The sequence below is a fragment of the Aspergillus eucalypticola genome, assembly GCF_003184535.1.
Source record: "Aspergillus eucalypticola CBS 122712 chromosome Unknown BO83scaffold_2, whole genome shotgun sequence".
Classification (NCBI taxonomy): Eukaryota; Fungi; Ascomycota; class Eurotiomycetes; order Eurotiales; family Aspergillaceae; genus Aspergillus; species Aspergillus eucalypticola.
The window spans coordinates 1491607-1511315 of NW_020290276.1; the positions used below are offsets into that span (position 1 = coordinate 1491607).

The 19709-nt window shown below is 49.0% G+C and overlaps 9 protein-coding genes and 2 non-coding genes across 11 annotated transcripts; 3 read left to right on the forward strand and 8 right to left on the reverse strand.

The window, feature by feature from the left end:
* Positions 1 to 149: 149 nt before the first annotated feature.
* Positions 150 to 797, reverse strand: BO83DRAFT_303339 (transcription factor Rba50; the record flags this gene model as incomplete). Its single annotated transcript, XM_025527187.1, has 1 exon — positions 150 to 797. One exon carries the CDS (start codon positions 795 to 797, stop codon positions 150 to 152), a length of 648 nt encoding a protein of 215 aa, XP_025392980.1.
* Positions 798 to 1424: 627 nt separating this feature from the next.
* Positions 1425 to 2108, reverse strand: BO83DRAFT_384843 (uncharacterized protein; the record flags this gene model as incomplete). The annotated part of the gene is made up of 2 exons (XM_025532596.1): positions 1425 to 1472; positions 1602 to 2108. 2 exons carry the CDS (start codon positions 2106 to 2108, stop codon positions 1425 to 1427), a joined length of 555 nt encoding a protein of 184 aa, XP_025392981.1.
* A 1224-nt stretch (positions 2109 to 3332) lies between these two features.
* On the forward strand, positions 3333 to 5077 carry BO83DRAFT_433957 (FAD-dependent oxidoreductase; the record flags this gene model as incomplete). Its single annotated transcript, XM_025535734.1, has 6 exons — positions 3333 to 3407; positions 3466 to 3745; positions 3798 to 4117; positions 4173 to 4367; positions 4447 to 4752; positions 4854 to 5077. The coding sequence occupies 6 exons, from the start codon at positions 3333 to 3335 to the stop codon at positions 4899 to 4901; spliced, it is 1224 nt and encodes a 407-aa protein (XP_025392982.1). The 3' UTR covers positions 4902 to 5077.
* Positions 5078 to 5733: 656 nt separating this feature from the next.
* Positions 5734 to 7722, reverse strand: BO83DRAFT_405247 (uncharacterized protein; the record flags this gene model as incomplete). The annotated part of the gene is made up of 3 exons (XM_025533782.1): positions 7363 to 7722; positions 7001 to 7279; positions 5734 to 6977 (listed from the first exon to the last, which is right to left on the reverse strand). The coding sequence occupies exons 1-3, from the start codon at positions 7661 to 7663 to the stop codon at positions 5734 to 5736; spliced, it is 1824 nt and encodes a 607-aa protein (XP_025392983.1). The 5' UTR covers positions 7664 to 7722.
* A 294-nt stretch (positions 7723 to 8016) lies between these two features.
* BO83DRAFT_t35 lies at positions 8017 to 8108 on the reverse strand. The gene has a single exon. It is a non-coding gene; the product is annotated as a tRNA-Gln (tRNA).
* A 559-nt stretch (positions 8109 to 8667) lies between these two features.
* On the forward strand, positions 8668 to 10429 carry BO83DRAFT_405248 (glycoside hydrolase family 30 protein). Its single transcript, XM_025533783.1, has 2 exons — positions 8668 to 9559; positions 9615 to 10429. Exons 1-2 carry the CDS (start codon positions 8695 to 8697, stop codon positions 10223 to 10225), a joined length of 1476 nt encoding a protein of 491 aa, XP_025392984.1. The 5' UTR covers positions 8668 to 8694; the 3' UTR covers positions 10226 to 10429.
* Positions 10430 to 11120: 691 nt separating this feature from the next.
* On the reverse strand, positions 11121 to 12610 carry BO83DRAFT_395399 (uncharacterized protein; the record flags this gene model as incomplete). Its single annotated transcript, XM_025533076.1, has 5 exons — positions 11121 to 11552; positions 11618 to 12025; positions 12079 to 12201; positions 12226 to 12360; positions 12431 to 12610. The coding sequence occupies 5 exons, from the start codon at positions 12608 to 12610 to the stop codon at positions 11121 to 11123; spliced, it is 1278 nt and encodes a 425-aa protein (XP_025392985.1).
* Positions 12611 to 13507: 897 nt separating this feature from the next.
* Positions 13508 to 15129, forward strand: BO83DRAFT_303953 (putative FAD-dependent oxygenase; the record flags this gene model as incomplete). Its single annotated transcript, XM_025527209.1, has 2 exons — positions 13508 to 13762; positions 13882 to 15129. 2 exons carry the CDS (start codon positions 13508 to 13510, stop codon positions 15127 to 15129), a joined length of 1503 nt encoding a protein of 500 aa, XP_025392986.1.
* Positions 15130 to 15487: 358 nt separating this feature from the next.
* Positions 15488 to 16240, reverse strand: BO83DRAFT_303328 (acetoacetate decarboxylase family protein; the record flags this gene model as incomplete). The annotated part of the gene is made up of 1 exon (XM_025527186.1): positions 15488 to 16240. One exon carries the CDS (start codon positions 16238 to 16240, stop codon positions 15488 to 15490), a length of 753 nt encoding a protein of 250 aa, XP_025392987.1.
* An 833-nt stretch (positions 16241 to 17073) lies between these two features.
* BO83DRAFT_t34 lies at positions 17074 to 17163 on the reverse strand. The gene has a single exon. It is a non-coding gene; the product is annotated as a tRNA-Asp (tRNA).
* A 400-nt stretch (positions 17164 to 17563) lies between these two features.
* BO83DRAFT_450077 (putative GABA permease) lies at positions 17564 to 19419 on the reverse strand (the record flags this gene model as incomplete). Its single annotated transcript, XM_025536782.1, has 6 exons — positions 17564 to 18348; positions 18403 to 18772; positions 18822 to 18832; positions 18904 to 18983; positions 19053 to 19237; positions 19300 to 19419. 6 exons carry the CDS (start codon positions 19417 to 19419, stop codon positions 17564 to 17566), a joined length of 1551 nt encoding a protein of 516 aa, XP_025392988.1.
* Positions 19420 to 19709: the final 290 nt, after the last annotated feature.

Genomic DNA, 19709 nt, shown 5'->3' on the forward strand with positions numbered 1-19709 from the left:
ATTGTCGTAGTTAGGTCAATATGAGTGCAGCGCAACAATTGATTTCATCCTTAATATGGTGTCGATTTGTCTCCGAAGCCGTAGTTGACAGGAGTCATTTGCCTGGAAACTTCAAACCAGCTGATAAGAAGGCAGTTTATCCAGCCTGCCTAAAAGCCGCAAAGGGCTAAAATGACTTGTTCCAGCTCTTTACCCGGATTGATATCCCCGCAGTAAGCCACATATCCATCGCCCACCTTTGCTCCCACTACCGCAGTTTGTGTCTGGTCGACAGGTTCATGCCACGTCCGCTCCGTCATAACACCTTTGACAGGAATGTAAATCTTCTCCTTGGGGCGAGCATTTTTAATGAAAACTGCCTCCATGCTGTATAGTGTAGGGAGCGAGATAGCCTCTGTTCCGGCTGGAAGGGTGCACTCAGGATTAAATTCTAATTCGGTTCGTTCTTCATCCCCTATAATCCACGGCAAACCTATTCTCACTCGGAAAAGACTCCTGAAACGGTCCTTGGTCACGAAACCGGGAAAACAGAAGCCAAAAATGGCCAACCCTCCTCTGCGCATGTAATCCTCTAGCTCTTCAACGACGAGTCGGTTGACGGGTATAGTTACACCTTCATCAGCGACGATGACGGCTTTGGGGTTGACTTGCAGGCCACGTATTGCGTCGTCAATGGTTGTCGCACGCTTCACATTGGCGCATTCTCCTAGGCGTTTCAGAAGGGGTTCAGCACGATCCCCAAGATAGTCTGTGGGTGCGATACATAAAAGAAGGATCTCTGGGCGCGTGGACTCCATGTTGCCTTGTAGTGTTGTATGAAACGAGGGAGCCCAGCAGTAACACAGATGATGGAGAACTGAGGGCAAGGTGATTCCACAACGTATAGCGAGAAGCAGAGAACTTGATCAGGATTATATAGCAGAAGGTCCTGAAGGTGTTTTTGCAAGTGGCGATTTAGGTGGGACTTCCTACGTGTGGCAGACCATCAGAACGGCAGTGACCGATATAGTGCTGTAATAGATGAGAAACACTGGAAAGCTTAAGGACGTCATAAGCGCAATAGTTACTGTCATATTCACTGAAAGTATTCATAATAAACTTAAATCTGCATAGATCTGGGCTCATATAATTCGTAAGTTACCTTGCTAACACTGGCCATAGATAACAACCTCTAGACTAAATTCACTATTCGGCAATTGGGTGTAACATTATCCGAATAAACTTCACCAAAATATGCTAATCCAAGCCCAAAATATTAATGAATAACTAGGATCGGACTGATGACAAGTTGTACAGTCATCACCCCTACCCAGCAAGGAACCGCGGAGCCTGAGGCAACCCCCGACGCGGCATTAGACATTAATCAGACAAAGTGCTTATTGAGCCTGAGTTCTCCTAGATATACCATTTCCTCATTGAAACTACTAGTGTACAGATCCACCGGTACATTCAGTCTTCCAGGTGAGCTTTTGCTAAATGCATATAAGCAGTAACATCTTGCACAATTCCTCCTCAACACTCTCGTTCCCGCAATAGATTAAATATCCTTTGCCTTGTTTCCTTCCAACTACCGCGGCTTGGCCCTGTTTCTTGGGTCTTACCATGGAACTTCGTAGCGGAACAACAATTCGCTCGATAGGTGAAGCGTTCTTGATAAGATGTGCCTCCATATCATAGGAGCAATTAGGGACCGGTCCGGCTGGGACAATGCAGTTTCCAACGAATCTACAAATGGTCTTGCAGCGGCCGTCATACTCCCAGGGTGTGCCAAATTTCCGACCAAAGAGATTGTTAAATTCATCTCCATCAATAGAGCTGGCAAAGTCCAGCGCGAATGTTACCGATCCACCATCCTCAAGATAGGACTTTAGCCTTTTCGCTATGTCTTGGTTTTCTGGCTCGCTTATGCCCCCGTCTGTCACAATGATTTTCTTCGGGCTGTGATTCGCTAGATATGTACGTGCAACTGAGGCTGTTGGTAACCGTACTAAGTTGTATCTTTTACTCAATTCCCTAATGAGCGATTCGTAATTGTCATCGAGTGTTTCCCTGTATACCAGACACAGGAGGGCGATGTCTCCACGGCCCTTGAGCGCCATGACAGTCATGAAAAAGGTTACTCAGTGGCACGTGAATTGAATATAATTGATGACTGATGTAATGAGAAGAAGGTAGTAAGATGTTCAATTGGTGAGTAGAAACGGGCACCTCTATGGGACCTTTATATACACCTGGGAGCTAATACAGTGTTGGAAATTCCATGGCAGACAATATTTTTACGAGAAACCCATAAAACCAGTTTCCCTATGCGCCAATTGTTTGGGATGCGGGCTCTGCCATGGCAATGATGGCTCTGTCTTTGACATTCAACCTTTGTTGGGGTTGTTGGGTGCAGAGATGCGGCAGTTGCTTTGTATGGATTGCCCGGAAGTTACCCCTAACGGGAACCTGAGTTTGATCTCTTGTCCCTCCTACTTGTTTCACTGAACAATGAATATGTGTTGGAGAAGTTGCCCAACTTGTCTAGCTCGTTAAATTAACCTTTGACTAACAGTTCGTTCTGCAAGGACATGTACAACAGTACGCAGTCCCCTGGTATCCGCAGTTACATGCTGGTGCACTACCTATAAGTTGCGAGCACTAGGTTCTGCAGCTGGGTATATTAATGACTTACTAGAGATACGGAAGATAAGTGGTCAGGTCATCGATATTGATATTATGATTCCTCATATAACGAGAAAATTTTTTTAGTTATTACTCCTGATCCCTAATTATCAGCCTACTAAGTACTACTACTGCATACCTCTGGTGCACTCACCTCGAAGGCATGTTTGGAGGGCACGGGTATACTATTCACTGCCCTATGCAAGACCAGCAATGAGCGCAATATTGATAATTTTGAACGACTAACGAGTCTTCACAAGTGCTTTTATCGAAGACTGAATCCTATTATAATAATTCACTCTTCAGCTTCGTTTCTACTTTACATTAAATTGTATGCTTTTATTTCCCTTTAGCGAATTCGCTTCGGTTAGGATTTGCCTTACAGAGATGGTTTTAGTGTAGTGCGCTGCGCTGTTATAAGCACAAAGGAGAAGTACGGGGCTTACTGCAGATTTTAATTCCCATCTAGCTGGCGATTAGGCGTGCCATTCGTTTTCTGGGTTGGTTGACCGCGGTCAGGCGTCCAATGCTCATTTGTGCGGGTGTGCGGGTGCAGACGTCATCGCGGAAATGATCATTTGCTGTCTCCCTTATATTCACCACTTTTCCACTTACTCCTGCTTCAATGTCTATTCAAATACTAAGATCGCAACCAAACGTCAAAAAGTATGAAGATCCTCATTGTGGGCGCAGGACTTGGCGGCCTCGCGGCTGCGTACTGCTTTGCCAAGGACGGCCACCATGTCCAGGGAAGTAGACCACCCTTGAAGTTGTATTTCATATAATGATAAACCTATGCAGGTCTTTGAGAGGCGAGAGAAATTGTCGCCAAAGGGGAGTGGACTGCTGATCCGTCCTGGCGCGTCTCGCATTCTTCAATCTTGGGGCCTTGGAGACGCCATTGAACAAGTCGCGGACATCTGTCTCCCGATCCTCATCCGAGACCTGGAGACCGGGAAGGACAAGATACGCACTTTGCCAGCATCTCTCACCAAATATCCAGATTGGGGCATTCATCGGCCGATTTTACAGGATATTCTCTACCAACATGCCGTGCACGCTGGGGCCGAGATTATCTTCCGTGGAAGACTTCTCAGATGAACCCGGCGTAAGTCCAAGCTTACAATTGAAAGGAGGGAAAACAATAGCTGGAGATATCATTCTCATTGCTGACGGGATTCAATCACGCCTGCGTACTAAAGTTTTATTTGATGTTTCTGCGGGCTGGTCGGTAAACCCGCAAATCAGCGATTCAGTCTACTATGGCGTAACAGTGCCACAGAAAGAACTACAATCGGATGGTGACGCCAGCTTATTGCTACAGGAATTCGACACATGTGTTTGGGCAGGCGATGAACGTTTTGTCATTGGTCGGAAGCCCAGAAAAATGGAATTCTGGAGCGGCTTGTTCGGCCTCAAACATGATGATGGCCATGCTAGCATGTGGAGCGAGGTATGCGTCTAGTCCTATGCAACCAATCCGTTATGATACGCTGAGATCTACCAAGGATGGAGATATCGCATTTGTGAGGCAGCATTTTGAGGGGATATGCCCTCCACTTTCTGCAGTTCTCAAATTGGCGACTAAGTGCGACAGGTGGAAGATTGCCCAAATACCAAATCTTCCCCGATGGACGAGTAGGACTGGCAGAACCATCCTATTGGGTGACTCAGCCCATGCAATGGAGCCCAATGCAGCACAGGTTAGCCTAACGTGGATACTTTGAGGAATAACTGGAAATACCCCATCACTAGAGTCATACGCTAATTCTCTCTCGACAGGGCTTGTCGCAGATTATCGAGGATATTGGGGTATTGCACATATTGCTTGTGTCACTTCCTTACCTGAATGTCTCAGTGATAAGTAGATTCTGGGAAGATATTCGAAAGCCTCGTGTTGAACGCATCAAATCGTTTGCTGCTTGGAACACGCAAAGATTTCTCGGGCACAAAGATCACGCGGCCTCGCATCAGAAATATGCTGATACCGACTGGGAGTCTATCAAAGATATCGAACCAGATCCTGCTGCAGATTTCGCAAGCCCTGCGTTTATCAAGTGGGCCCACGACTATGATGTCGTTGAACAAGTGAGTCTGTGTCCTCTCGGCTCGAGTGCATTCCTTGGCCGTAAATAGAAGAAGAGAAAATAGAGATAATCAGTTATATGGAATCGCTAACAAGAGAACAGACTACAAAGTACTTGGAGGAAGTCAACACACCAAGATCGCGATTTTAATGGTTTCATATAACATATGCTATGTGACGATGGATATCAAACTATGAATCTTCATGGTGTAGTCCAGTTGCCTTCCATTTGTTGCACACCCCACCTCATCCAAAAGAGATTGTGACAGATCCTGGAATTCGGGAAAAAGATGTTTCCTTATCAAGTAAAATTAGGAAAAAGCTGACTTTGACTTTAATGACAATTCACTTAGCTATACTCTCTATTACTATGTATATGAATATCTGTATCATGGCCGAACCATACCAAGCTAAGAAGATTACTCAAAATAGAAGATGTTCAAAGGAACACCAAAGTGTCCACCCAATTTCGAAGAAATAACCAGCAATTCAACTGTAATCAGCTGCTGAGATAGTTATTTTGAGTGTCGATTCCACATCCTAACAATCTTGCTGGATTGCGTTTGAACTTTCTGAGTGACTTTGAAATGGTTTCTATACCATCGTTCTATTGAGCAACAATAAGAATAGTAGACAACTAGATCGAGCGATTCTTTCGACTTCTAGGCCCCTGGTTTTGGCCAATCAGCCATGTTACGGTGGTTTCTGTTACTTGAAGGGAGTGAATGCACACGGTTCGTGAAGTATATACATTCATTTTGGTGCTAACATCAGTTGTTCCTACGGCATCATGTGGGTGTGTTTAAAAATTTATGAGAAACAGACGTGAAAGTCAAGGAACCGAACCGCCCTTACAAGTTGGAATAACAGCTTGGTGTTCCTGACATGCCTCAGGAGGTACGGGATCCAGCTACAGCAGACATTAAATGTTTTAGGATTCCATCTGCTAGTTGGGTGACTCTGGCCTTGGAAGCGGGGATAACTCAATGTAAAGCTAGGAATCCCACATTGACAGCAGCCAGCACCGCAAATACAAAGAGGAAGAAAGCGCCACCCCAAAAAGTCCACCACGCTCGAGCGTCCCTCCTGTCAAACCACAGCTGCTTCAGTGTGGTGGGCTGGTGGTTGTCCAGGTATGTGTTGAGGCGACGCAACCGAGTACCAAAGTACTCATAGTCTATGAAAGCCTCGTTTGAATGAAAACCGTTCTGAAAAATAGACATTATCATAAACGTAATGTCCTCTGGGTAGTACGGAGCGAGGGCATGAATCTGCCGCATGGAGCTGGTTGTGAACTTGTGTTGATTGAAGAAGCTAGTATCCTTGATATTAGCAAAAGGGTTGGCGACGTTGAAAGCGGCTTGAATGCTGGGGGGAAGAGAGCAGCGATGAAAGTTCTCCAGGATACGGGTTGTTGATGGCTTGGCCAGATCGACATCAAACGACTTGCTACTGCCCTGTTCCATACCTGGCCGATGGGAACTCTGATCGATCTTCCTTCCCAGCCAAGTGATTTCGTTTGACCTGGTCGCCTCTTGCAGGAGTCGCAGTGCCGGTGGGGATGATGGTCTAAAAAGAAGGGCGTACGTCCGAGATAATTCAAGGTGCAAGGGCTCAATATAATCTCTTTCCACGAGATCTCGGCAATTGTAGAAGAATGTGGGATGAGCAAAGATCCTGAGCGCATTGCGACCCGTGAATATCTTGAGATGATCATCCAGATTATCTGTCCATTCAATTCTCAGGCCGCCAAAGTCTTGCAGGTACTGAACCGTGAGTGTGTTAGGGGAGAAAGTCGGACCAGGGAACTCTTCAAGTGGAAGCTCCTTGAAATCCTCAATGCCCTTCATAAAGCTTCTGTGACACTTGACCATGTCAAATATCTTATGGATTGGCTCCCTTTGATATCTGATATAGAAGGTGAGACAAAGCGCATCGCGAAGTTCAAGGAACCGCGACGTAAAGTTCAACGCACCCAGGCAGTCGTAAATGAGATGGAACTGGTATCGCAAAACATCAGGATTATCAGCACTAGGCTGAGATAGAATACGCCGGGCATAACAGCGATGCAGCAGTTCCTGCAAAGTTGTGTCATTCGCACTCCAGTATTTGTCGTGGTGCAGTGTTCGACCCACTTCGATCAGAACCTGGAGGGTTTGGTCGGCGCCGAAGTAGCGACAATCCACACAACCTCCGTCGCGGCATTCCAAAGCGTCATTTCGCCGGGCTTCCAAACGAGCGAGCATTAACAGTATAACAGTAGGCGAGGGAGCCGTGAATATTCGAACGCCGCGCGTGATGGCTCCAGAGAACAATCAAATTGCTTACGCCGATATGCTTCAACGGCGAAAAGCGCCTCTAGAAGGTCGTCACGGTGTTTGGTTAGGATATTTGCATTAAAAAGGAGATCCTCATTTTTATGCCATCCCAGAGAGTGATAAATTTGAGGATATAGGTCGAAGGCCCATTGGTAAGCATTGTCAGTGGTTTTTATGTCAACTGGGGGGGACGGCAAATCCTTCCAGAAGGCTGCAATGTGTTAGTATTGCTTCGAATTCACTATTTCTTCGATTATCACCTAGTGTGAAAGGGTGTTGGGGGGCAACACATACCTGTATACTTCTCTCTATAAGATTCATTCTTTTCATCGATCTCCACTTGTGACATGAGCTCCACAGCATTCTCCTCTGGGATGTGCGTTGGCCGCCCGGCTGCAATCTCCTCGCTCAGCGCCTTCAGGACAGGATCACAGTCCTTAGCGCTCTTTGGTTTCACTTGACATTCGCGTCGCACCATTTCCTGGTGAAGCAATCGCACTAGGCTCTGGATTGATGCTGTAAAGTTCTGCATGGCAGCCACGGTACTCTGATCCGAAGTGGCGGAGTTATCTTGTTCTGGCTTGGATTCATCCATGGTTGCTGATGGCGGTGATGGCAGTGGTGGTGAGGACGACGATATGGTAAGAGAGATGTATGACTGGCGAAAGAGGGGGCAGATATAGGATATTTATGTTGCACAGAGATGGGAGGCCAGACGTTTCTGCCTATCGACGGGAGACGGGGATTAACTTGGTGGTTCCTGTAGCCTCGCGGGAAGTTACCTCCTACTGTCAGCGCTGAAAGCTAATCTTAGAGTGAGAGAAGCTTATTGTAAGACATAGCAGATATCGTTGAGAACATCAAATAGATATCAGGGAGATGCCCACAAAAAAGAAAAAGAAACATAACTCTGTCATAAAAAAATATGTAAGGATAATCCAATAAGATAGGTCGTGCCCGGGTTCGAACCGGGGTTGTCGGAACTCTGGAAACAACAAAGTTCTCAAAATCCGAAGGGATGACCACTACCCCACACAACCACATGTTGCCCGATTTCTGCCGGAACAACCTATCCATGGCTAGAGATGTGCGCAGCAACAGCCAACAATACAATATCAGTCACAAGAAGAAACCATCAGCCACAAAACAAGGACACTACAACCTCCATGTGAGTCGAGCTAAAATACTACAGGGTGAGCCTGACAAGGTCTCGGTAATCAATTGACCCTCATCAAGTTAACTTGGCCCCGAAGCGATCTCCATCCCCCTTGCATTGGGGTGCGCGGGACTCGCGTGCATGCCGCCAGCGATAATTATACAGGCGAATAAGCTTCCAGCACCTCTCGCTAACTGGTACAATCTCACCTACCATTTCCCCAATTAGGCAGGTTATCTTACATTAGAATTTGTTCCTGTCAGCAAGGCTAGCACATGTTTGCTACAGTAGCTTCGGCGATGCTTGGGACTTGTGCCTCCAACCACAGACGGGACCAGGGCATTCCTGAAACTGCCACTTGGGGGCCAAAACATGATGGCGCAGGATATATTATCCCTGAGACTCCTTCCTGGTTGCATCCTCACACACTCGACTGACTACATATCATTGTCACCTTTCTTCCTACAAACATGAGTCTGATGTTGTGGTATGCTGTAGCTGGCCTGGCATCCCTAGGCCATGCTTCTCTCGAGAAACGCGCCATCGATGCCTCCGCATACTGCTCCGATTCATCAGGCACCTATAAGCTCTCGTCGATCGCGGCCCCCATCCAGGGCAGTGGAAGCCCAGGCTCGGAATCTACCTGGAATCTAAGTATCGATGATACATCATCCGGTTACAAGCAGGAAATTACTGGGTTTGGGGCTGCTGTGACCGATGCGACCGTCACATCTTTCAACACATTGTCGAGCTCGACCCTCCAACAGCTCCTCAATGAGCTGATGACCTCAGATGGGGCTAATTTCTCTCTCATGCGCCATACTATCGGCGCATCTGATCTGTCTGGTGATCCGGTCTACACTTACGATGACAATGAGAACGAAGCAGATCCCTCGCTTTCCGGCTTTGGCCTTGGCGACCGTGGCACTGCTATGGCGGAAATGTTGGCCACGATGAAATCCTTGCAGTCCGATCTGAAGGTACTTGGGTCCCCATGGAGTGCACCCGGATGGATGAAATTGAATGGTGTGATTGATGGCAATGCGACCGATAATAACCTGAACGATGGCTACCTTACCAGTGGTGGTACGGGAAGCACCGGCTACTCCAGTGCATTCGCCCAGTACTTCGTGAAATACATCCAAGCGTACGAAGCATTGGGCGCTACGGTCGATGCTATTACTATTCAGAACGAACCCTTGAATAGTCAGTCTGGATATCCGACCATGTATGTTTACGACTATGAGTCTGCGCAGCTGATCAAAAATTACATTGGACCGGCTCTCGCCGACGCTGGACTAAGCACGGAAATCTGGGCTTACGACCACAATACTGGCAGGCACCCCATTACCAACAATCCTCTTGACAAGTACTAACAATTGACTTCCAGATCACACATCGTACCCTCAGACTGTGCTTGAGGAAGCAGGTCAATACGTCGACACTGTGGCCTGGCACTGTTATGCCAAGGATGTCGACTGGAGTGTTCTCAGTCAGTTCTACAGCGCCAACTCTGGGGTCAAGCAATACATGACCGAATGCTGGACACCAGCTTCCGGATCATGGCACCAGGCTGCTGATTTTACCATGGGTCCCCTGCAGAACTATGCGTCCGGGGTCATGGCATGGACTCTGGGCACAAACACTGATGATGGTCCGCATCTGACCACTGGTGGATGCGATACCTGCCAGGGCTTGGTCACCATCAACAACGACGACAGCTATACCCTCAATACTGCCTACTACATGATGGCGCAGTTTAGCAAGTTCATGCCTCCTGGCGCGACCGTGTTGAACGGAACGGGAAGCTATACCTACTCGACTGACGAAGGCTTACAGTCGGTGGCATCCTTGAACCCGGACGGAACGCGCACAGTTGTCATTGAAAATATGTTCAGTAATGATATTTACTTGACCCTATCCATGGAAAGTGGAGAGGAATGGAGCGGAAATATCCCCAGTGAATCGGTGACTACTTGGGTCCTCCCGGCCTTGTCTTGATCAGCTTGCAAATATGTTCGCTTTGTGGAGCGTATATCTACCATAAACAATTGATTGAATGATCTAAGGCGCAATACTCTTCCATCATGCTATTAGACTGGGGTTTTGTGGATTACGAAAAGGCTAGTAAGCGGGTGCCACATAAACATATGAGTGTGACAATGGACCCCCTGACTGGGCTGAAACACCTGATTGCTTGCTTCCTTAGGCTACGTCTTGTATCCGGACACAGCTATGGTTATAACAAAAGAACGTCTTTAGATAGTCATCTGATCCTAAAGCTCCACCTGGTAATTCCTCACCACTGCTGCGGCCAGCTGCTCGTTTTAGAGAAAGGTCTAGACTTTATTATTTCTTCAATATTTTCCCGACTAGAATAACCATTCAGCCAACCGTAAATTGGTAGGCCCCCTGTTGTTACAACTTACAACTCTCCTTGACTCAAGAAGCTTGATTGTCTTTTGCTCTACTAGTTGCTTTGGGGGAGTTTTATAACGTTGCCTGGAATGTTTTAGCCCACTCTGAACAACAGGCATACAAGGCAGTCTCCAGGCTTGTTCGACATTACAACCATAAAACCCCCTCACCGAGCACAGTACTGTTTCAAGGAAGTGCGTCCCCTGCCACGTTCTGGCGGTGCACCGTTCTGGACTGTGCGGATGCAAGGGGGAAGAGCTTAGACCAATTCACGGAGATATCATTTCCGAGGCTAAACCGGAGTTCACCCGCTAGTGGCCTGCAAGTCGCCGACGTTGGCGTCACTAGGGCCAAAAATCCTCACCAGTCAGCCTTTTCTGCTTGATTTAGAGCACCCCGCTTGTACTGAAGATTACGCATTTCTAAACTTATTTTCATAGCAGTCCATGTGTGAAATTCTCGGTTGACGGTCCGAATGCTACCAATTTACATCTTCCCCCGGTGCAGGTGGTTCCCTGGCATGACTATTTCGCGTCTGATGGGTGACTTCGATCTGGTTTGAGACCAAGATAGCACCAGCCGTGGGTCCTTCATGTGGTTCCAGCGTCTGCAGCTTAATGTCCTGCATCATCCGTTCTTCACTCTCGGTGAATGTCAAGCCGACAGTAATCGGATCCCGGCTGCTGGTGCCTCCCCGGCCTCGTTTTCGAGTCGTCCCGCCACCGGTGTTCTGAAATCCTTCTGACGGTAGCTGGTAGGTTCGCTGTGATGATTGGAAGGCGCTGCCAAAGCCCCGGGCTAGCCAGGTTCGGAACAGGTGGAAAACCATAGGGAGGTTCGTTGTGATCACGGCGACAAATGTCTCTCGTGTGCCCCATTCGTCTGCTATCGATGCTCCGTTATTGGGTTCCTGTGAGAGAAATGAGCCACGGCTCTGCATATATGTCAAGCGAAGGGATGCAGCCAATGCCTTACCACCAACAGAAAAACACTCTTGATTGTCGCACACACCAGAATAAAGATCCCCGCGCCAAGTACTATTGTCACCGCAATCTTTTTCATGAGCTTTAGACTGGATTTCCAAAGCATGGGGATTGGTATCAAAACGAGATATGGATCTGTGGCGAGATTTGCGGCAAAGGTTGCGGCGATCACCGGCTTGGAAATGGCAGGTTGACAGGAATCTAGTAGAGATACCATGAGCGAACATCTGGGTCTAGGGTCTCGGGACGCGAACTTACTGCCGGGGTCAGGATAGATCTGCCAGTTCTTGTTAAAGGGCCGGCATGCCGCAAGAATCGTTATCATGCAGGCGATGAAGCTCCCAATAACGAGAGCAAATCCTATCCATATTGGCACGCGATAGCGACGGCCGAGACCATCCTGTAGCCGGGTCAGTTATCCTTTGAATCATGGATGATCATCGATAGCCTTACCATAAGTCGTGTATAGAACACTAGCATTGACAACTTGAGCGAGCTTATCAACGCTGTATATGTGGCCCAACCGGCTATTTGTATCTTGGAGCCAATTATCCTGTTGACCACCTCTGTCAACGTCTAGTCACTTAATCGGTACAAAACAACTGACCTTTCCCGATATTCCGTACTGTCTGGAGCCAGTGCAGCTCTCTGGGCCTCTGTCATGCTGTTGTTTGCGAGCCCGTGGGCTGCATTTCCGACACTATACGCCAATGCCACTTGCGCAGTGTAAAATACCTACAGAGAGCGAGTGTATTAGCATTGATCCAGATACAAATAAGAAAAAATAGTCAGCTTTGGTGCCTACAATAGCAACCCATATCAGATAATCGTCAAGGCGCAATCTTCTCCAGCCCAGGTCTTTGCATTGTGAGTATGTCCTAAGTAGCGTCACCACACAGCCGATCCCGTAGAGGGTCCATAGCTGGACATTGCTGTTGTAGGCTGCTTCTGATGCCTCATCCCTCGAATCGATAACTGTCCACATATCTTGAACAGGCGGACTCCGCCCTGCAATGCAGGCAGGTGTAGTTGCAATGTCCGGAACAGTTCACGCTTCTTACCACTCCGACCAAAATTGCAGCGAGACCTCCTGTAGCCCAGGCAGAAAAGTGAGTTCTGCAGCCATTGAAATTTTTAACTCCCACAAAGGAGACCCTTGGCACCGAAAGTAAGGTTTGCCAGGCTTCCTTCCTACTCCGAACATTCTCGCTGCCCAATTGACATCAAGAGACTCCAGGGGGTATGGTTTCTTGAACGGCGACCGGCCGATTCTTTTAATAAGTTGGAGCGTGAATATATTGACCCTGCTCCACCCCAGAGTCTATTTGGGCCCACCCGTAAGCCCTAGAGAGAGTTAGTCCCTCCGACCTTCCAGCTTTCCCGCGATCCCCGATGCTGCCTCGACCCACATATTACCCTCACGTACTCAATTGAACACCTAATAGATTGGACGGGATGGACCGACCGGTTCCCCAAGCGAGCGCTGATGGCCCGAGAGACTGCACAGGGACCGCACGCGGCGCTCTTTGGTGCTGCATAACTTGCGATCGGAAAATCGCAAAACAGCGCTCGAGTGGAGTTGTACCATAAGTGTCATATGACGCTTGTCTCACTTTGCGAAGTAACGGCAAAGTCATATTATTGTGCTCCGTAATCTCGCATGGCGAAGGAATGCTAGAAATAAACGAGGTGCCCCAATTGCCGGGTCAGGGTCAGTCCATCTGACAAGAATTCCCCGGGTCCTCCGACGTGCAGCAGAAGGGCGGTCGCGTGGCCAGTCATCTTGCCAGATCCCCTGGTTCTAATTTTTGCTTTGTGCATCGTTCCTTTTTTCATTCCCACCGCATCTCAATTGCCGCTCGGGAACTCTTTCTCTGGCGCCATGTTTCGAATCAAGATGGAGGTGCTCACGGCCATCGCCGCCTGGGCATTTGCCACAGTCTCGCAGCAAATCCCTCGCTCCTCCAGCTGGGAAAGTGACCTGAAGACTCTCTCAGGTAGACTTTCCAACACCTCCCAGGTCTATTTCCCGGGCTCGAGTGGATTCACAAATGCCACCACGCGGTGGTCCGTTCTCGATGAACCCGAGGTTAATGTTGTCGTGGTTCCTGGCACTGAAAACGATGTCGCCGAAATTGTATGTCTCCAATCTTCCAATCCATCCCTTGATTTGCCTATCTACCCCCTTCTTATTTTCCCCTGTGCCTTTCAGATTTCAAATAGTGTGACTTAAGAAGTTGCTAATTGATCCTGCAGGTGAAATTCGCCAATCAGAAGGATGTTCCCTTCCTGACCTACAATGGTGTGCACGGTGCACTCATCTCCCTCGGCGAAATGACTCATGGCATCGCTATCTACATGGGCCAGCTGAGCGGTGTGGAGGTTGCAGCTGATGGCAAGACCGCGACGATCGGAGGTGGCACCATGTCCAAGGAGGTCACCGATCAGCTTTGGGCCGCAGGAAAGCAGACTGTGACTGGAACCTGCGAATGTGTCAGTCTTGTCGGTCCTGCTCTTGGTGGTGGACATGGTTGGCTCCAAGGCCACCACGGCCTCGTTTTGGATCAGTTTGTCTCGATGAATATCGTCTTGGCCAACGGCACCCTGACCCACATCGACGCCAACTCGGACCTCTGGTGGGCGGTTAAGGGCGCAGGCCACAACTTTGGCATCGTCACTTCCCTCACTATGAAGGTCTATGACATTGAATACAGCGATTGGGCCATCGAAACGCTGACATTCAGTGGTGACAAGGTTGCCGAGGTCTACCAGGCTGCCAATGACTACCTGATCAAGAACGGCACCCAGGCCGCTGGCGTGATTAACTGGTCCTACTGGATGAACAACGCAGATGCCGATCCCAACAACCCGGTCATCATCTTCTATATCATCCAGGAGGGAGTGAAAACCGTCAATTCCGTCTACACCGCGCCTTTCCGCAAGATCGGACCCATTTCCGTGTCGCCCAACAACGGCACATACAAGGATCTCGCCGCATGGACCGAGGTTGCTGTTGAGTCCGCTCCCTGCCAGAAGATGGGCATGGCCAACCCCCGTTACCCGATCTACCTCGGAGCGTACAACGTCACTGCCCAGCAGAAGGCATGGGACGTCTACGCCAATGCTACGCGCGGATCCTCGGCGTTCAACAACTCCATCTTCATGTTCGAGGGATACTCTGTTGGCGGTGTCCACGATATCGACAGCCGCTCGAGCGCTTTCGCCTTCCGTAATGAGAACGTGCTGGCTGCTCCCATGATCAACTACTACCCTAACGGCGCCGAGCTTGATCGCCGCGGGGCTAACTTGGGCCAGGAGCTGCGCAACATTCTCTTTGCTGGTACTGATCGCGAGGATATCCGCGCGTATGTCAACTATGCCCATGGTGATGAGACGCCCCAGCAGCTGTATGGCAGCGAGGGATGGCGTCAGCAGCGTCTGCGGTCTTTGAAGGCCAAGTATGACCCTACGGGCAAGTTTAGCTACTATGCACCTATCCCTTGAAGGGGGCTAAAAAAAAAAACCCCCCGCAACAATTTGTCAACGCTTAATATCAATTGAAAGAATTACCATGCAACAAATCACGGATTTGGTGGCTCGCCCTTAGAAACCAGCCACACTATAGGACTTTACTCAGCCTACAAATGTAGATGCACTGATCTATGCATCTCGTTACATTGCCAAAGAGACTTGTGTCCGTACACAATTTGAAAGACATAGCTGGGAGTGTTATACATTGATGATAGCACAGTGGATACCTTCTGGCGGATGATTAACAGGGCTTGCATCGAAAAAGGAACCAGGGAATGCCTGGTGTCGATCCGGCTTCCCCCTACCCACATAAATAAGTAGCATGCGATTCCTAAACAGAGTAAACATCCCCCGTCGGACCGAGCCAGAGATTAGCCTCCCGCAAGAAATGCGCACTTTCATACCGCACAATCTCAATCCGATGCATCGGATCCACCTCTGACGGCTCGGGGAACGAGACTGAACCCTCACCCTCCCAAATCTCCTTCGCCGTAATCTTAAGTGCCAGAGGCATTAACTCCCTCACAGACGGAGGCTGTCCCGCAATCGGCGAAGGCAGCACACGTAGATTCATACAGCGTGTTTCGACCGTCATCCCCACATCCGGGACTACCTGCTTCCGAACAGGACTATAGTTCATCTGTAGGATCTTCTGGTGTGGAGGATGCTCGACATGTCCGCGCATCACTCGGGTCCCACATGGCTCAGACGGGTTGAACTCCACTGTGCCGAACTTCTTGGGAAAGCCGTATTGCTCTCGGCCAGCTAGGACGGGGGACTCGTTGTCGAGGATCAGGGAGAGGAAGTATTCATATTTCTCCCCGCGGTAGCGCACGTCCACGCCATGGGTGTACTCGTTGTATGGGCCGAAGGAAGTCATGCTGTGTCGGAGGAGGCGGACGGTGATGAGGGGCTCGTCCTCCAGTTCAAGCATGCTGGGAACGAAGGGAGCGACGCTGTGTGCGGTCGTACGGTAGGTTACGACTAGGATGGTGGAACCGGTGAAGTCGCAGTCGCCGGTGGGATATGGTGGTGCGTATTGAGGAATGGCATCCCCAGTGAGCTCGAAGGTACCGAAAGGCATTCTGATGACGTGGTTTTGATGGCAATTTTCATTAGTGGGATAGTTATCCTTTTGCAGTCGAGCTTTCGCAGGATTTTGCAGCTGGGCAAACTAGGGGAGGGGATCTCAAATATACCATAATCCCAGCAGACGACCATGGCTGCGCATGTGTGGATTGGGCTGGAATACGATGCTCATTACGAGTCAGAGAAGGGGTCCAGCCAGGTTCTCCGCATCGCTGCCGAGCGAAGCTTAATTGTTCCAAACAGGATGCTTGGTTAAGCTTAATCCTCAGTGACCCGGTCTCGAATACGAGGGTCTCTTTGTTCCCCACCAAGATCAAACTCTGTACCCGAACAAGTCTGGGCTGTTCTACTGCAAACCTGACCACCCAAATTGTAGCCACACGGGGATGTACAGCCGCCGGCTCCGAACCTCTGCCGGGGTGGAAAGGGTTCTGCAGCTTCCTACCTTCAAGCGACAGAGCTATCTGGACGTCGAAGGATGACACTTCAGATGACGGGGGCGTCCAAGCGGGGTGGTACATTATGAATACTTAATGGGCAGTGGAAAGTTCATCAATGATCAGATATCAAATGTGTTTGAATGGCGGATCCGAATAAACCCAATAACTCGGGTCAGTTGCAGATCAGCCAAATGAAGTCATTTCGTCCCATTATGTGAAGGAGATAGGTCAAATATAGCAAACCGGGCACCGATCAATACGGTGATACCTACGCAGCCTAATTTGTGAGCCCCCACAATAAAAGAATAGAGAAGAAAAGCAGAATCAAGATAAAGTGCTAAAATTAGCGGTCGCAGTAAGTTTTTGCTGCCAAGAAAAAAAAATAAATCTCCCCGACTGGGAGTCGAACCCAGGTCTCCCGCGCTTGTTCCCGAAAGGGATTGACAAGCGGAAATCATGACCGTTAGACCATCGAGGATTGGATAAAGGTTTAAGCGAGAGACTTGTCTCATGAGCAAGAATTGTAATAGAAAAAATGTACGCCTTGCAAGCGGAAGGTTCGCTGGGCTGGTTGGATATGGCTGAAATCCAAAGTACCCAATGCCAAAATGGGGCGGTATTTCCAACTAAGTAAATTTCACAAACTTCAACTTTTACATACGCATTGGCTAGGATAACTTCATGTTGATGATTCTAGGTCGTAAAACAGTCGTGCTGAAGTAGACTTTCTATAATTGTCACGATTATATATTTTTGACACAGTGTGTGTGTATTAGTATACATTGTGTACAATATGTGTAGCCTGTGTGCTGATCATGAGCATGCAACTGCCTCCTCATAACCTCGACACCTTCAAGTTCAACCCAGAGAGAATCCCATCACTCTCGCGAATACGCCATTGTTGGGCCATCCCACTTATGGCGGCCTCGTATCAGCCAATCCCCAATGGCAAACAGCATCACAAAGCCCAACACTGGCCCAGCGTAATTCATTGTCTCCCCAGTGACCGGCACCTCAGACGGAAAGGGTAAGAAGATGGAGAAGTAGGTAGCGAAAAGAATTGCTACCAGATTGATAGGCAGCCCCCACTTTCCTAGAGAGAATGTCCCCTGTGGAATGTCTTTCGGTGCGGTGAACCGTTTCCACACCAGCAGAACCAATGGGATCAGATATGAGATATATAATCCTAGCGTACTCAAGGAGAGAATAGCGTTGAAGGCGGCCGATGACCCGATCTGAATAAAGGAGAGAAGAATAACCAATGTTGTGACGAGGAACAATGCCCGAATGGGGATCTTAAATCGTGGATCAACCTTGACGAAGAAATCTGAGAATGGAAGGCCGTTGTCTCGTGCGAAGGCCCACGTAAGTCGGGTGACAGAAGCCAGACCATTGAACAACGCAATCCAACCCGGAAGCATGCCCATGGCCATGAGCACGTATGTGGCCGCTTTAGAGCCGGTGGCTTGGTAGGCGATGGTAATGATGGGGTACCCTGTCGGGCTCGTGAGGGCAGCGGTGTAGTCGCCCATGCAGTAAAGGACGGCGATGAGGTAGCCAAATGCCATGATAGAGTTGATTATGGTGCCGTAGATCATTGACCGAGGGATAACGACTTTAGCGTTCTTGACTTCCTCCGACATGTGGATGATGCCGTCGACTCCTAAATAGGTTGGTTAGTTGGTTCGTAATATGGTCAAGGCGGGAGTAGAGGTACCACTCAAGGGGGTGATGACGCCCAATAGTCCCACGGAGTACACGACTCCTGGGTTTTCCCAGCCACTGAGGCCACTCACAAAAGTATCCCAGACAAAAGCATTGGAGTTGCGCGGGGCCAGAATAACAAATGTCGCAATCATCACGGGAAGAAAGACAACGTGCATCACCCCAGCTGCGACTTCGATGATAGCGAGCAGGCGCCGGGCAAAGATATTGATGACGATCGGGATTAGGACTACTGCCCACATGAGCAGAGTTCCCTGCCACCGTTTTGCATCATAGTCCGGATAGGCCAGGATAGCCATTCCTTCAATCTCGGTGCCGATGAAATAGGGCGAGATGCAGACCAGTGCAGCCCATGAAAAGAACTGGATTGGGTTAGAAAAGGTGCAGTGCTCGAGGAGCTAACAAACGTACGGTAACCCAGCCTGTATAGATCCACGAACTTGTCAGTTTGTCATGTCCAGCCACAATGCAGATCTAACTGTGAAGGTCTAACCTTGGAAAAAACTGATGAAGCGCCGGTACCGTGGTGCCAGAACGTAGCTCCAGTGATACTGCGCCCCAGCCGTCGGGTGGCTGGAGGTTCGAAATGTTTTTCAGCAATAGTATATTGAAGCAACTCTATAGTAAACAGAAACCACATACACTGATGCGAGTTCAGCAAGTGAAGTGGCGATTGCCAGATTCCCCACACCACTGATAATGATGCCATACACAATAGCAGCAGGACCTCCGTTAAAAAGTCCGGCCTGTAAGCTGCCTCCAGCCGATTCCCATGACGCCAGAAGTGTCGCAGAGAACGCCAGGGAGGAGAAGAAATTCAAGTACCGCTGGGAAGAACCATGTGAGCATGCGCAAACTGGGGTGTGATTCAGATAAGGCAATCATGTACGTCTAGCTTCTGTCGCTGACGGTACTCGACGCTGCTGCTTGCAGCACCACGCGGGCTTCCATCAGCAACCGTGGATCGGACGGCACTGCCGCTTTTCATTTCAATCTCCTCATCTAGCATCTTATACAAGCGGTGTCAATGATAACAGTCTGCAGAAAAGAGTGCATCAAGTGGCGGTGCTGATGGAAGAATCTCCCACAAAGCAACTTTCTCTAGTTAGGGATGAATGGCACCAGAAAGACAGGGAAAATATTTCGGAACCTTGAGCGTCCGACTTCGGGCAGGCTCAAATGTATGCAGGGATGCCACGCAGGCCGATTTCAGGGAACCCTCCGGACATTGTCTTGAAGTGGAATCATGGCGCTGCGTCTTTGCAGACACAACTGGCCGATTCTGGTGACGCGGCATGC